Source organism: Ahaetulla prasina, chromosome 4, assembly GCF_028640845.1.
Source record: "Ahaetulla prasina isolate Xishuangbanna chromosome 4, ASM2864084v1, whole genome shotgun sequence".
Lineage (NCBI taxonomy): Eukaryota > Metazoa > Chordata > Lepidosauria > Squamata > Colubridae > Ahaetulla > Ahaetulla prasina.
This window is the reverse complement of record NC_080542.1, coordinates 101336308-101352227: the sequence shown is the minus strand read 5'-3', so window position 1 is coordinate 101352227 and position 15920 is coordinate 101336308. Positions and strand designations below refer to the sequence as shown.

Below are 15920 nucleotides of genomic sequence, written 5' to 3'. Positions count from 1 at the left end.
TTTAACAAGCTTAGTGTGCAAATAGCAACTAGTCAGCTATGAGGAAAGGAACAAATAGCCAGAAGCAGAATGAAAGAAACAACCATTAACTCTATTTTATCATTTTAAAATGGTTATCCAAATCTAATGGCACTGACTTTTTAGCACCTCATGATTTACTGATCCAAGAAGCAGAAGTATGCAGACAGAGTGTTGAAGATTTACTCTGAGTTCCTTTTGTTTGCTCTAAGAGATTTATTTATTTATTTATTTATTTATTTATTTATTTATTTATTTATTTATTTATTTTTTCAATTTCTATACCGCCCTTCTCCCAAAGGACTCAGGGCGGTTTACAGCCAAAGTAAAAACAATTAGTACTATTAGTACTAATTAGTACTAATTAGTACAATTAGTATTTAGACTAATCTGTGTCTTTCGAGGCACACACACGGGGAATACATGCGGTTGGATTTAAAATGTAATTGGACTTGCTTGTCCCAGTCATATATTTCCTGTAAACATATAGCATACTTTTTAACATAAACATAATTTTCCACTATAATTATTCATATCCTTAGGAATGTTCACATCCCAGAGACAACATTTTAATTTCAAAATTTGTTTTTAGTGATTTTTTTCTGAGGCACATCTGACTTCAAAACTAGTCAGTTCCACTGCTCCACAAGGGTGTGGTGTGAAAGCACAGGGAACACAATCTGTCAACCTGGAAGTGATGCTGAAGCCCTGTTTGGAAGAACCTTCCATGATATTGTCAGCAAGAGATCAGTATAACAGAGCCCATCCTGGGAGAGATGTCCTAGCTATTCTAGGTATGGTGTATTATTATAATTAGGGAAAAATAGTAAAATAAGGCAGTGTATCTATAGACATTTAGCAAAAACCTATGATACTGTCCTTGTGCTAATTTAAAATTAATGGTTATTTTTTCGAAAAGTAAAATACAAGTTAAGCCACATACTATACTTCTCTGATTTGACTAATTCCTTCTTTACCACTATATTTCTGTGCCTTCCAAATTAACTCAATTTCTTTTCATAGTAAACGTTGCCAATAGCTTTGAAACAATTCTCTGCTCCACTTCCACTAGTACATTCTTTTGATTTAAACCCAGCTATAGCATTTGTAACCATTACTTTTAATATTATGATGGAGATTTATTATAATTCTGAAAATAGTCTGCCCTTCTAGAGTTGTAATTTGTGGCCTTTGGAATGAATGTATTTAGTGCACCTCCACCACACTTAGAATTTATCAATAAATGCAGATATGCCATGCTCATATAAGCATAGAGCTGTTTTGTCTGATCTGGATGTTTTCCAGGTATGTGGATCTCATAATTCCCATGCTAGATTGACTTGAGATTTTGGGGATTAATGACATGTCTACAGGGCATCCTCATTGGGAAAAGTTGTATTGTTGCCATACAGTCCTGCAATCTGTCCATCCTTTTTTCAGTTTTCAGAAATTAACTCCTGGTGCCTGTTTTCCTATAAGGATTGTACATGGTAAATAATATAACCATGAAAAATCCTACTCAGACATTCCATCTGAAACACTCATGCAATAAGTGACGCAGCTTAGCAGATTCTGGATTCTCACAAGAGAACGTAAGTGAGTGAGCACATTGTACTTCAGTGGGTCACAAGACAAACAAGAGGGTTTCTATTAAAAGACCATTGAATAATAGGTCCATGATTCATTCTGTGGGACATACTCATTCTTTTGGCACCATCTCTGTGTTTCCTAGCTTTGTTATGGCTCAGTATCAAACCCGAAGTTCCCTGACTCAAAGAAGTCTCTCCCCTGGAACATCCCCAGCATTGTTTTACCAGCTATTATATTGCAGTCATAATCTCTATTGCAGCTTTTATGTCTTCAATATTTTGTGTTTGACAAAATGGACAGTTTGACTGAACAGTTTCTACTTCTGAAGCTAAACAGATAAGGTAAGATTTCATTTCGCATCAGATAGGAAGAAGTCTTATTCAGTTCTTCTGTTTCATTTTCTACAGTTGCCTTCTTCTAAAAAGAAAGGATTCAAATTACCAGGAAAAAACCTCGGGAGTTAAGTTTGTGGGAAGAGTTTGATTTTACAATTGTTATCTGTCCCCTATCTATTTAACATCTCTATCTATCTATACATTCATGCATCCATGCATCCATTCATCATTCATTCATCCACCCATCCATCCACTATCAATCTTTCAGGACTAAAATTCACACTCTCCTGGTTTTTATCCTGGTGCCTTAATCATTACATGAAACTGGCTCTCATATAAAATTTAAGTGGGTGGGAGAAAATTGAGAGCCAATGGTAGCAAGACCAAACTGAATTTATTCTATTATATTTCATTATTGTTTTTATATATCACCCTAGGCTATTGTTTTCAAAAATATTTTGAATTCTGAACATTGCCTGGATACATACATCAACAAAGGAAGGAAGGAAGGAAGGGAGCGAGGGAGCGAGGGAGCGAGGGATGGAGGAAGGAAGGAAGGAAGGAAGGAAGGAAGGAAGGAAGGAAGGAAGGAGGGGGGAGGGGAGAGAGGATTAAAATAGAAATGCAATAATAGAGAAGAAAATAGTGCAGAAAAGAATAGCCCGAGCCTGTAAAGATGAAGTGAGGAAAGCTAAGGCTCACAACGAACAAAGGCTAGCGACAAAAGTTAAAAATAACAAAAAACGCTTTTTCCAACATGTTAAAAACAAGAAAAAAGTCAAGGAAACAATTTGCCCATTGCTGGGAGAAAGTGGCAAGAAGGTGACAAGCAACAGGGAGAAAGCAGATCTACTTAACTCATTTTTTGCATCTGTCTTTACACAAAAGGAAAAAACAATCCAACCTATCAAAAACAGCACCACAAAAAACAGATTAGGAACACAGGTTAAAATAGGAAAAAAAATGGTAAGTGAACACCTGTCTACCCTAGATGAGTTCAAATCACCAGGACCGGATGGATTACACCCCAAGGTTCTGAAGGAACTGGCAGATGAGATCTCAGAACCACTGAACTATATCTTTCAAAGATCCTGGAGCACAGGGGAACTGCCAGAGGACTGGAAAAGAGCTGATGTAGTTCCCATCTTCAAAAAAGGAAAAAAAAACAGATCCAGGAAACTACAGACCTATCAGCCTGACCTCAATACCGGGGAAGATTCTGGAAAAGATAATCAAGCAACGAATCATTGAACACCTAGAAGCATACAAAGTAATAACCAAAAGCCAACATGGGTTTGTCAAAAACAGATCATGCCAGACTAATCTCATTGCATTCTTTGACAAAGTGACAGAATTAGTAGACCAGAGGAATGCTGTTGATATAATTTACTTCAGCAAAGCATTTGATAAAGTAGACCATAACCTACTACTAGATAAAGTAGAAAAATGTGGGTTAGACAGCAGCACCACCAGATGGATTCGTAACTGGCTGACCAACCGCACTCAACGTGTAGTCCTCAATGGAACTACATCCACATGGAGGGAAGTATGCAGTGGAGTACCCCAAGGCTCTATTTTAGGTCCAGTACTCTTCAACATCTTCATCAATGACTTGGACGAGGGGATAGATGGGGAACTCAACAAATTTGCAGATGACACCAAGCTGGCAGGAATAGCCAACACTCCAGAAAACAGGCTCAAGATACAGAAGGATCTTGACAGACTTGAACATTGGGCGCTAACTAACAAAATGAAATTCAACAGTGAAAAAAGTAAGGTTCTACATTTAGGCTAAAAAACCAAAATGCACAGGTACCGTATATGTGGTACCTTGCTCAATATTTATTTATTTATTTATTTATTTATTTCGATTTTTATACCGCCCTTCTCCCGGAGGACTCAGGGCGGTGTACAGCCAAGTAAAAATTCAATATATAAACATTAAAAAGAAGTTAAAAAGAAATATTATAATGTGGCCGAAATTTTAAAACCATTTAAAATCTTAAAACATAAATACCCCAATAAAATTTCAATCCAGTCCCGCTTGAATAAATAGGTGCGTTTTCAGCTCACGCCGAAAGGTCCGAAGATCAGGCAATTGACGTAAACCGGGGGGGAAGTTCATTCCAGAGCGTAGGAGCTCCAACAGAGAAGGCCCTTCCCCTGGGGGCCGCCAGCCGACATTGCTTGGCGGACGGCACCCTGACGGCACCCTGAGAAGGCCCTCTCTGTGTGAGCGTACGGGTCGGTGGGAGGCACAAGGTAACAGCAGGCAGTCCCGTAAGTAATAGTAGTAACTGTGAGAGGGATTTTGGCGTTCTAGTGGACAACCATTTAGATATGAGCCAGCAGTGTGCAGCAGCTGCCAAAAAAGCCAACACAGTTCTGGGCTGCATAAACAGAGCAATAGAATCAAGATCACGTGAAGTGTTAATACCACTTTATAATGCCTTAGTAAGGCCACACTTGGAATATTGCATTCAGTTTTGGTCGCCACGATGTAAAAAAGATGTTGAGACTCTAGAAAGAGTGCAGAGAAGAGCAACAAATATGATTAGGGGACTGGAGGCTAAAACATATGAAGAACGGTTGCAGGAACTGGGTATGTCTAGTTTAATGAAAAGAAGGACTAGGGGAGACATGATAGCAGTGTTCCAATATCTCAGGTGTTGCCACAAAGAAGAGGGAGTCAAACTATTCTCCAAAGCACCTGAGGGTAGAACAAGAAGCAATGGGTGGAAACTAATCAAGGTGAGAAGCAACTTAGAACTAAGGAGAAATTTCCGGACAGAGAGAACAATCAATCAGTGGAACAACTTGCCTGCAGAAGTTGTGAATGCTCCAACACTGGAAATTTTTAAGAAAATGTTGGATAGCCATTTGTCTGAAATGGTGTAGGGTTTCCTGCCTGGGCAGGGGGTTGGACTAGAAGACCTCCAAGGTCTCTTCCCACTCTGTTATTATAAGTGGTGAGATTCAAGTAATTTAACAACCGGTTCTCTGCCCTAATGATTTCTTCCAACAACCTGTTTGCCAAACTGCTCAGAAAGTTAACAACCAGTTCTCCCGAAGTGGTGCAAACTGGCTAAATCCTATCACTGGTTATTATGTTATGTTAATAACGAGATTAGAGAAAGAGAAAGGGAGAGGGAGAAAGACTTCAAAATACCTTGTGAGTTCTGTGGCTATGTAGTCCTTTAATCACTAGTTTCATTGTTTTCCTTTTGTACAATCCCTTATTTTAAAACTGACATTGGAGTAAACAGTTCTTCAACAAAACTTTCATAACCATTTAGAAATTGTCCCCCATTCTCAAAGTGCTTTCAGGACAGGATCTGAAGAAGCAAGACCTGAGACACAGACAGGTTGACTTACCAGGTTTTGAAATATTGTAATAAATTTTATAATTTAAAGAAGGAAGATTGGGGCAGGGATCAGGAAATGTGTCCTTTCTGCTGTACCATCTGTCCTCTGGAATATTGTCTCTCCTGAGATTGGGATATCTCTGACCCTGTGGGCTTTTTGGAAGACTAAGAAAACCTGGTTATTAGTATTGAGGCCCCAAGAGGGCTCTGCTTTCTGGCTGCATTGACACTAACAGATTGTAATATCTATTGGCTACTATTTTTATTATATTTCTTCTTGTGTTGTGTTTTATTTGTTTTTATGATTGTTTGTCACCCAGTGTCACCCAGTTTGAGATGGGCACCTACAAATTTAAAAAAAAACAAACCCAAAGATATAAATAAATAGAATTAAATCCTCTTAGACTCCCCAATAAACTATAATTGTGGATTGAATCTTTTTCTGATATTGACAGGATGTAACATAATGACCTAGAATCCTAAATTACTAACTCTACTATGAATGTACACAAGTTTATACAACGTAAGTAGCTCCTACATGTTATTTTATTTACTGCTGCAGTTTACAATACAGATTGACATTGTTGTTTTTTTACATAATCTTCAAAGTATTTAAGATCTGCTTTCTAAGTTTGATAAAAAATAATTTCCAGCTATCATGATGAAATGAAATCTGCAGTGGAACCCACGCAGAGCATAGCAAGGTAATAGGATGCTTCCTAAATCTTGTTTTTTTAAAAACAAAAGAGAGAGAGCGCGAGAGAATGAGAACAAGAATGTATGAATGAATCTCTCTCTAATAATTGCAACAGGCTAACCAAATTTTTCATGGGTCAGCAGATGAAATAAGGGGACCACATACCCTGTTTTACAGAAGATTTTCCTTAGTTTTAAATAGTTTTGTGATTATGTCTGACTGAAAAATTAAATAATCAGAAGCCTTCATGACATAAAACTCTACTGAGGAGCTCATAAATCATTTAGTTATAACTTATTCTGACACAGTGAAATGCCTTTTATTAAACACATGCATATTTTTCTCTATAGAAACTATGATAACAACTGGAGATAGCAGAAGAGAAGTGAAAGAGCTGAAGAAAGCAAAGATAGTACCGACAGTAATAGATTTGTTGACAAAATCCTTATCAGTCAATTGCAAAGGCTTGACTTGGAACAGCTTACATCTTTTGACAATACCTTTTAATTTTATAAAACAACAACATCTGCCTATCCTACATCCTTGGGAGGGACTCAACAGGTGGACAAAATGTCAGATCTAATCTAAACAGCTGGCTGACTGAGTGATCAACCAAAATATAAAAAATGGCAAGTGTGATGAAGTGAGGGGTCTGCCTCTCCCTCACAAAAAGCCTGAGTAAACAGCCAAGTCTTTACTGCTTTCTGAACAACAACAGAAGAAGGCCATCCAAAACTCAATAGTCCAAAGAGATGACATTATTTGAAGCTTCAATCCTAGAAGATCAAATCAACTGAAGGCACTATGGGAAACTGGTAGTCCCTATGCCATTCAGAGCATTACAGAAAACAACCAACATCTTGAATCACACCTGGAAGCAAACCAGCAATTGGCACAGCTCATGAAGCAGCAAGGTTTAATGGACATACTGAAGCATGCCCATTGTTGCTCACATTGCTACAATGCTGGATTAGGTACTCTTCAAGTACAGCCCCACATAGCCTGTTTGCAAATGTGCAATTTCTTATTTTCTCTGGGGTTTTTTCCTACTGGTTCAATAAAAGAAAAGCTCTTAAATGCAGTATCTGCTAAACAATCAGATTTACTGTAGCTATTTACTTACGAAGCAGCAAGTAAAAAAGCTCGGCTTAACTGCAGAGTCAACTAAACTGATTTACTTTGCTAAACTGTAAAAGTAATGCACATTATATTGGAAACTCTGAAACATAAAATTACTGCTACAATCTTTATTTGTGAAATGTTCCAGACTTCAAGGAGTGGAGGTGGGGAAATATAATGAGTATTGCAGTGTCTTGAACTCTGTTTAGTATTAATGCACCTAACTATATTGAAAGCCAAGCAAATTATCTTGAGACCTAAAATGTCACAAAAATCTTTCATGACATCTAATAACAAAACAACAAAATTAAGTAACATTGTGTTATCCTTCCATGGCACACAGAATTTATTCCCAGATATGTGTGTCTCATTCTGTCTTACTGTAGAAATGACTCAACTGATTTCAAAAAACAAGCCAACAAATCATCCTGCTTACAAAGAATGCTAGGCCCAGAAACACTGATGGAAAGAGCACCGAGGAATATTCCTCGGCACTGAGGAATATTCCTCAACAGAGAATTTGTGGTGTTCTTGCAAGACCTGAGACTCAATAAATTGCATAGCAGGCTAAAATAAAGTACAGGTTTCTTCCACTTCCAATTGTCCCCCCCCCTCCCATTTTCAGAAACACTTCTCAAGTTTCAAGGCAACCATCCATACCACCACCAATTTCAAAAAGATGACTTCATACAATCAAAGCCCTCTCCAGCTGACTAGAACAGAACCACCACATCCAGCCTCTGTTTGGTTTGACATTTCACATTATCTGAACTTTTTCATTGGAAGTGTTGTGGCCTGGATGAGGAGGAAGTTGACAAGGAACTTGGGGAAGGCTCTGATGGATGCTCTGCATTGGACACAGAGATAGAGCCAGGACCATCCGACATTTTCCAGCCACTGGAGGGGCAGCTGCCTTTGGAGGCTGATATGGGTGAGGAGGAAGAACAGTTGTGGCCTGTTCCAGATACATGTATGCGCAGAGCATTTAGGAAAGGTGAACAACGAAGGACAAGGTAGCACACATGGATGCTGAATGCCCCTCCCTGGCTGGGGAATAAATAGAAGGAAAGGGAATGGTTGTCATAGGAGACAACAGTTCGTATTTCTGAAGATTTAGCGCATTGTGTTTCGTGTCACAAAGACTGCTTGCCAGAACTTAATTTGCAGCCATTCAGCTGGGAGTTCAGGGCCTTGCAATTATCGCAAGGAACTGATAAGGTCTGTATTGCAATTAACTTCTTGAAGGACTATTGCCTGGACTTTTCGATAGGTGAATGCAATAATTCACAAGAGATAAATAAAGAAGGGTTTTTCTTGACAAGGGGTCTGTGGATCAGAACAGGAAGAAGGAACTGCAGAACTGACAAGCCTTCACAATGCTGAGCCCCTTTCCTCCTTAAAGCAATAGAGAAACAGCAGGGGAAGCTTTAGTGGTATAACCTTTGTAGTATGGGAGAACAACTGACGAGCTAAGAGCAAATTTATGCAAGAGTTCCCACCAATGGAAAAATAGTTTGTCTCCAAGTTCTATGAGAAAGCAGATTTGGCAGGTTTTCTTTAAAATTGCTACAAAGCCAGTAAGAAATCAGCTCAATTGCAAAAACTAAGAAAACACACTGAAAAAAACACATTAAAAACCCATACATAAATATTTTTACCCTTGCAGATTTGTTGTTAGTAACTCAACTGCTATAGCAGAGCCAGATGGAAATGAAGAATCATGGCCACATGTTACCTCATGAAACCTAAAACCTTGAAGCATTTCCTTTAGAAGTGATGTTTCAGCATCAAGAAATCCGGATAGACAGAGCCAAGAGCATCAACTACTATTTCTGGACACAAGATGGCGCCTAGTTTTGGAGATGTTGGGTTGGGGGAATGAACCCATGGTAAAACCATGTCTATTTATCACAACAACATGATCTCATGGTGATAAGTCAATTATTTTTCTCCCAAGCTGCATTTGTTTGATACTCTGCTTAATAGGCCTATTTAGATACGTCAGTTAGTTTGTTTGTTCATTTGTACATTTTAAATTAGCATTTCCTGAGAGGATGCCTTTACTTGTACGAGATAGAAATAAGAGAGTGGGATTCTCCCTGCTGCTGCGCAGCATCTCTGTTAGACATTTGCTATGTGTATTCGGCATAGATGTTTTGAAGCATCAAGTACACAAAAAAAGATGGAACTTTTGCAAGAAGTCAGCAGATGATGGTTATCCAAACTTTATGTTTGTTTTAATATATTTTTTAAAAGATTTAAAAGCGAGAAAAGAAAAAGCAGACATGCAAAAATAACAATAAGATTTTATTCCCCTTCCAGTCCTTCCTTTGACCTCTGCAAATTGGTATTTGATCCCTGCACAAAATGAATTTGTGAACTTTAAAAGGGTATCTCAGTAAGCACTGTTCTATATACTATATTACTGTTAGTTCCATTTATGAGTACAATATTATTTGTTTCTTTAAATAAACATATATGAATCAACAAAGATAAGAAGGGAAAGATGGCAGAGTTTTAAACAGTATTTTTTATTTAAATATAATTTCTACAAATTTTAAATGTTTTCCAATAAAAAACTAATATTTTTAATAACTACTTCATAACTCTAATATATATAGTACAGCATTGGCATAAATGTGTAGTTGAGCAATGAAGTTATACTCAAGTTTCACCAGTTACCAAAAACCTACATCTGAAGTCAATATTTTAAAGAAATATTACACAATAGTTACATCCAGCCTAATTCTTAAAAGAATTTCTTCAGATTGCCTCCCTCCGATGCCTTTAATGATTTTAGGAAGTTAATATCCCTTTTGAGAAAGCTGTGAAATTCACCTTTAAAATTACACATTGTAGTAACTAATGTCATTCAGACAAGCGATCATTTAGTTAGCATGAATTCAAAAGTAAAGTTAAATTTTTAAATTGTTGCTTTCCATTCCAGTAGTTGGGACTTCCATTATGCTGACTGATAAAGAAACCTTTTCCCCCTGAGAATGAAGTTAAATTGAAATTGAAAAAAAAAAAGGTATTGCCTATTCCCTGTCTTCTTTCCACTGCATACATCTGAAGGAAAGCCTAGGATTAGAATAGTAAATAAGACTCCTTCCACTCAGACAATTCACACTGGGTGATGGTCAGGTTTTTCCATGCAGTGTTTTTTTTTTAGCAATTAGCTATCAAAGTTATCTGAGTTTTGATAGTTTGAGTATTATTTTTCATAAGATGTTTATCCTGGTTATGTCCAACAATGCAGGATAAAGTCAGGGATATATTAACAAAATGGATAATACAATATAATTAAATAATTAAATTAAAGTTAAATAACATCTTCAAGGGAATATAAAGTGTCAAAATAAAGCACTAGACCTATATTACAGGAAAGAGCATATTTCCTGGGAATGTGATTGGTTTACTGTTAAATAGGAGATATTCACTCTTAGATCCTGAAATAAGATAGATAGATAGATAGATAGATAGATAGATAGATAGATAGATAGATAGATAGATAGATAGATAGATAGATAGATATAGGGGAACTACGGCTTCATTTACATTTGCAATCAAGTTTCTCAAAGCCTTAGTGATTAGAGGGATTGGAAACAAAAAACATGTTTCAAAAAAATCACCTAAGAGAAGATATGTAACTCACCAAGAGGAAAGCAAGGTTGTCATTTACCTGCTGAAATGGAGAAGACACTGTCGACAAAAGAGGTTTGAGACAAAGCCCAGCAGAAAAAGAGCTGAAGATAAAATCCCAGAGCAATCCAGCTGAGGATAACCATTCTGGCTGCGAGCTGTATGATTTCTTGACCACTGTCTTTTCTGCTTGCCTTTTCTCCTTCAGCCTCTCACTGGTTCAAGATGTTTATGTGTGCATGTCTCTCTCGTCTCTCTCTCCCTCTCCCTCTTGTTCTTTAGGGAGAAAGAATGCTAACCATTTCCCATTAAATCTTCTCCTTACACTAGACAGGGCTATATTTAACTCAAGCATTGGATCAGATGCCCCCATCACAAATACCAGCTATTAAAACATAGCCAGAACATTAATGAAGAGAGGGAGGGTGTGGTATGAAGCTGAGTGGGAAAGCCATGTCTCTGATTGATAACTAGATGATCACTGAGCTAAATCCATTCATGAATGAAGATAACTCCATTAACAATTTCAACATCCGGGACATGCAGATAGTAACCTCATGTTTTTTTCATAGTGTTTCCATGTCTATAATTCATTTCAAAACTTTGTGTGATTTAACACATTAAATTGAGGTACTAGAGTGCTATTCAATATCAGCCTGGTGCCCACAAGCCTCAATTAACGTTTTGGTTAATTAGTACTTTGTACATGTAATGGATTTTTTCTCCAAAATCTTTGTCAATGCATAAGAATGCTTTAATTTATTTATTTTGTGTTCAGATCAAAGCTCAAACTACCAACTAGTCACCTTTTTGGCTTTAACATTAACCAAAAATCTATCTCTTTTTGTATATTCTACTGATAGTAATCAGTAGGCCAACAAATGGGCCAAACTCTACATCTCTCCAAATTCGCATACCGTGGTGTTATCCACCCCACAATCCCCATTTGGTCTTGCACTCAGGTACTCCTAAGAATGTTGAAGCTATGTTTTTAAAATTTCAAATAATCTACTAGTAAAAAGAAGTTGGAGATCCCTTTTCTAGTAAATATCATTTAAGTCTGAATTATTATAATGATGCAGGAATAACCATTCTTCAAGAAAGGTATTTTGAATTTTCAGTAACTAAAATAACCAGTTTTCTCTATCTGTTTAAAACTTTCCATCTTATAGAGAATTTTGTGTTACAAATGTACTTCATGTTCTATATGAGCTCAAGATTTTCTTTTTTCACCAAGCGGGGCTGGCCTGATTGATTTTAGTATGGGGGTTTTAGTGGGTTTTAATAGGGTTTTAATAGGGTTTTAGTTTTTGATAAAATTTTAGCTAATATTTTAAGTATACAGCGGTCGAATCAGATTTTTAAATTTGTTATAGTATTTTAATTTGTTTAGGATTTCTGTCATTTTATTGGCTGTACACCGCCCTGAGTCTTCGGAGAAAGGCGGTATAAAAATATGAACAAATAAATAAATAAATAAATAAATAAATATATGAATTGTGAATCAGAATTTGCCATGGGCTTCAGCCAAACCCTTTTTCTGCAACATTTTAATAAGAAAACAACTATATTATTACTGAAGGACAAAATGTTTTTCAGAGAAACCAGTCTGCAGTTATGGGGAAGACCTAATAAACTTCCAAGGAATGTCAAGATCTCTAAATAGAACAGTTTGGAAAGTACTGCTCTAAGGGATTAATCCTTTGGCCAAGTTGCAATGATAAAGATATGCTGGAGTCTAGATTATCCCTGTTATACCTGAAATATGGATAAGAGAGAACATTTTATTTCTACTTACTGGTATGGCATTTTCTATGTGACTCTTACACAGAAGCTATAAAACTTTAATGCCAGTCTCTACAGACATATTTTTATGCTATTGATTTCCAAAGATCTCATAACTGATCACAATTAGCTTAGATTTTCAGATCTTCTCTTCAAAAAGCAGGAACAGTGCAAGCAAAGGATATTGAAGTCTTCCTCTCCCTCACTCAATTATAAAAGAATTATAATCCAAGCCACCTCTTGATTACCAATTAATTCTGCTATAGAGGATCAGTAATTGCATGCCAATTATAGTCATAGCTGAAGAGCACCATTCTTTTTGGTTCCTCTTTTGTTATTTATTTAGGAAAACTTATATGGCTGCTTAACTCATTGATAGACTGTGGCTTACAAGGATAAAAACCCAATATAAAAAGCAATTAAAAGGAATAATCCCCTATCTCTTGGCAAAAACAGTCAAATGAATCATTTGATGGGTTCCATCCTACTCTAGGGCCAAGTCCATTGGCAAAACTAGGTCTTCAGGGCCTTGTGAAAATGTGTCAAACTGGGGGCAATTTTATCTCCGCAAGTAAGATGTTCCATAGGGAGCAAGCATCATGGCGGAGGTCTTTCGTCTTGGTTCCACTAAATGGACCTCCTAGGGGATGAACCAGTAGCATTTCCAGCCTCCCTACTCTGGTGAATCAGGTAAATGTTAAAGGGAAAAGATGGTCCTTCAAGAAATCTGATCCCAAACCATATAAGGCTTTGAAGGTGGCAACCAGCATCTTGAATTGGAAGAAAATCAGTACACTTCCTACAAAAAGATGATACATGTGCACATCTAGGCCTGCACTAAACCATGCAATCCATCACATTTTGAACCAATTGAAACTTCCAAATATTTTCAAGGACAGCCCTCTGTAGAATGCTTTGTAATAGTCAAGACAGGAGGTGATTAATGCATGGGTGGCTGTGGACAGGAACTGTTGATCTAGGAAAGACGTAACTGATGCACAACCCTCAGTTGTGTCTAGACCCTCCTGGCCAAGAGTGCTACTTGCTCCTCAAGCAGGAGTCATGAGTCCAGAAGAACCCTCAGATTATGCATCCCATCAATCTGGGGCAGTGCCATCCAATCCAGAACAAAGGTGTCAGTTGTCCATGGACCAAAGAACCCCAAACCCAGAGCCATTCCATCTTCTCAGGGTTGTTTCAACCTGTTCTTCTCAATCCTGCCCTTAACAGCCTCCAAGCACTGCAAGAGGGGTTTTATAGCATTGCTTAACTCACCACAGACCGAGATATATAGCTGGGTGATCAGCATATTGATTTCTCAGCCTGTGGTGGCAGATAATCTTGCCCACGGCTTCATGTAGAAGTTAAACAGAAATGCGAAAGTATCAAATCCTGACAGACCCTCAAAAAGGGATGTGGGTTGGACCTTTCACTTCCTATCAACACTGAGAGTGATCACAGATGAAGGAAATGAATCAGGACAACACAGAGCCCTCCCACTCCCAAACCCTGAAACTGCTCTAGAAGGATACCAAGGTTAATGGTATTGACATTTCTTTTTCTCTTTCTTTCTTATTCTGATTTTTACTTCAAGGAATGAGACATATGTGCAACAAAATCTTACAAAAGATTTTTGTAAATAATAATAATAAAAAAACCAGGCCAAATAGTAAATCAAGACATATATGTGACTCTAATATGTTGTTCTTTCCATGTTATACCTTCCAACACTTCTTTGTAAAATAGTCCCCAGTTTTCCAAGAAAACTATCTGAATCCTTAAATTCCGTATCATTAAATTTGTGTCATTTCAATTTTTGAGATCACACAGAAACCATAAAATGTCATAGATTAGGGATCAATAAAATACCATCTGCTGGTCACTTAAGGAGTTCTCACTAAAATAAAATTGAAATCTCAAGTGAGATCATGAAACTCTCATAAAATTTTGTAATCCTGGAGTTTCATCATTTAAATAACTATTTATATTGGCAGAAATGCTGTCAATCACTTTTCAAAATGTATTTAAGCTTAGTGTACTATTGAGGCTTCTTTTTGAGTTGGCAGTGGTTCAATAAAGGATTGTTTTTTCTGTCTCCTCAATTTTAACTTGATAACTTTTTCATCTGTGGTTAAGAAGAGAAGATAATGCATGGGCAGCAACCTTAGTTTCTTCTGAAAGTACACAACTTTCATTTATTAGTAAGCTCATCAAACAATTTTTCAGAGTGGGCTGCAAACACTAAAAACACTGAGATGAAGCTGCTACTTCAAGTTACTTAAATGTGAAATGGAGACAAAGTGAGTTAGTGGTCTAGGCCAGGGGTCTCCAACCTTTCGGACCTCAGGGATCACTAAATTCATAATTTTAAATCCCACGGACCACTAATATGATCTAATGACCAGTTCGGTGGGCATGGGTAGGTGGTCATGTGACTGGTTGGGCGTGGCCAACTCAATGTCACTCACATCAAGGGGTGCCTCACCAGCCTCTACTCACCTCTCCCCTCCCAGCCGCTCCTCACCTGCCTACCCGGACTCCTTAGGACCTCAACAGGAAGCAATTGTTTGAGCTAAGCAGCCACAAGAAAGAGTTGGCAAAACAGTTCAAATTGTATCTGACCGAGAAGGAGGCTCAGCAGAAGCATGTCACTGAGAACTACGAGCATAGGCTTTCCAAGCAGAGGGAAGACCTGCGGGAGTGCAAGATCAAGTACTGGCGCCTGGAGGCTCAGTGGACTGAGATGGTCAGCCAGTTCCAGGCCATGATACAGTCCCACTGGAACAAGGCCCTCTGGTTCTTCGTCAGCAGCGGCACTTCCCTCCCAGCCTTCACCCAAAGCCCTGCAGGAGGCTGAAGCAGACTCTAAATTGGAATTTCTCCCCCCCTCCAACCTGCACAAAAAGGGGGAAGACTCTCTGCAACAACACAAATGTTCATTGCATGTATCCGGCCCAGGGTTTGTACTTTGTGGACCCCTGATTTAGTGCAATATAAAAATGCAAATAATTTTTCTGCAGCCACCAAAATTTTCTCGCCAGCCACCAGTGGTCCATGGACCACCAGTTGGTGACCACTGGTCAGTAGCCTAGGAAATAAAGTAAATTTTCTATTTTTTATTCTATTTATAAAGTTTGTATATTTTAAGTATCATCATCATCATCTTTCTAGTGTTATTCCTAAGTGCAGAGGTTCACTTTTCAGATTGACAAATATCATATTGCATGATCAAATGCAGTATCTGGATCCAACTGGGCAATTTTTTAAAAATTGTGTTTTGCCATCTTTGCTTTGGCCTTTTACTTGCCATCTGTGTTAAAGTGGAAGGCAATGCAGGCAATAGTGAGAGTGTTACTCATAGGACAAGAC

At 37.8% G+C, this 15920-nt stretch overlaps 1 protein-coding gene and 1 long non-coding RNA gene across 4 annotated transcripts in view; one reads left to right on the top strand and one right to left on the bottom strand.

The window, feature by feature from the left end:
• COLQ (collagen like tail subunit of asymmetric acetylcholinesterase) overlaps nt 1-15028 on the bottom strand; it is a 66516-nt gene extending 51488 nt beyond the window's left edge. Inside the window, exon 1 of one of the 3 annotated variants that reach the window (XM_058179848.1) lies at nt 10807-15028. In XM_058179848.1, coding sequence (XP_058035831.1) covers nt 10807-10912 — 106 coding nt within the window. In that variant the 5' untranslated portion in view covers nt 10913-15028. Of the gene's footprint in view, nt 1-10779 lie in introns of all 3 variants that reach the window. The other 2 variants (XM_058179850.1, XM_058179851.1) reach the window with 2 other exon arrangements.
• Nucleotides 294-7106, top strand: LOC131196706 (uncharacterized). Its single transcript, XR_009154805.1, has 2 exons — nt 294-1949; nt 6356-7106. It is a non-coding gene; the product is annotated as an uncharacterized LOC131196706 (long non-coding RNA).
• Nucleotides 15029-15920: the final 892 nt, after the last annotated feature.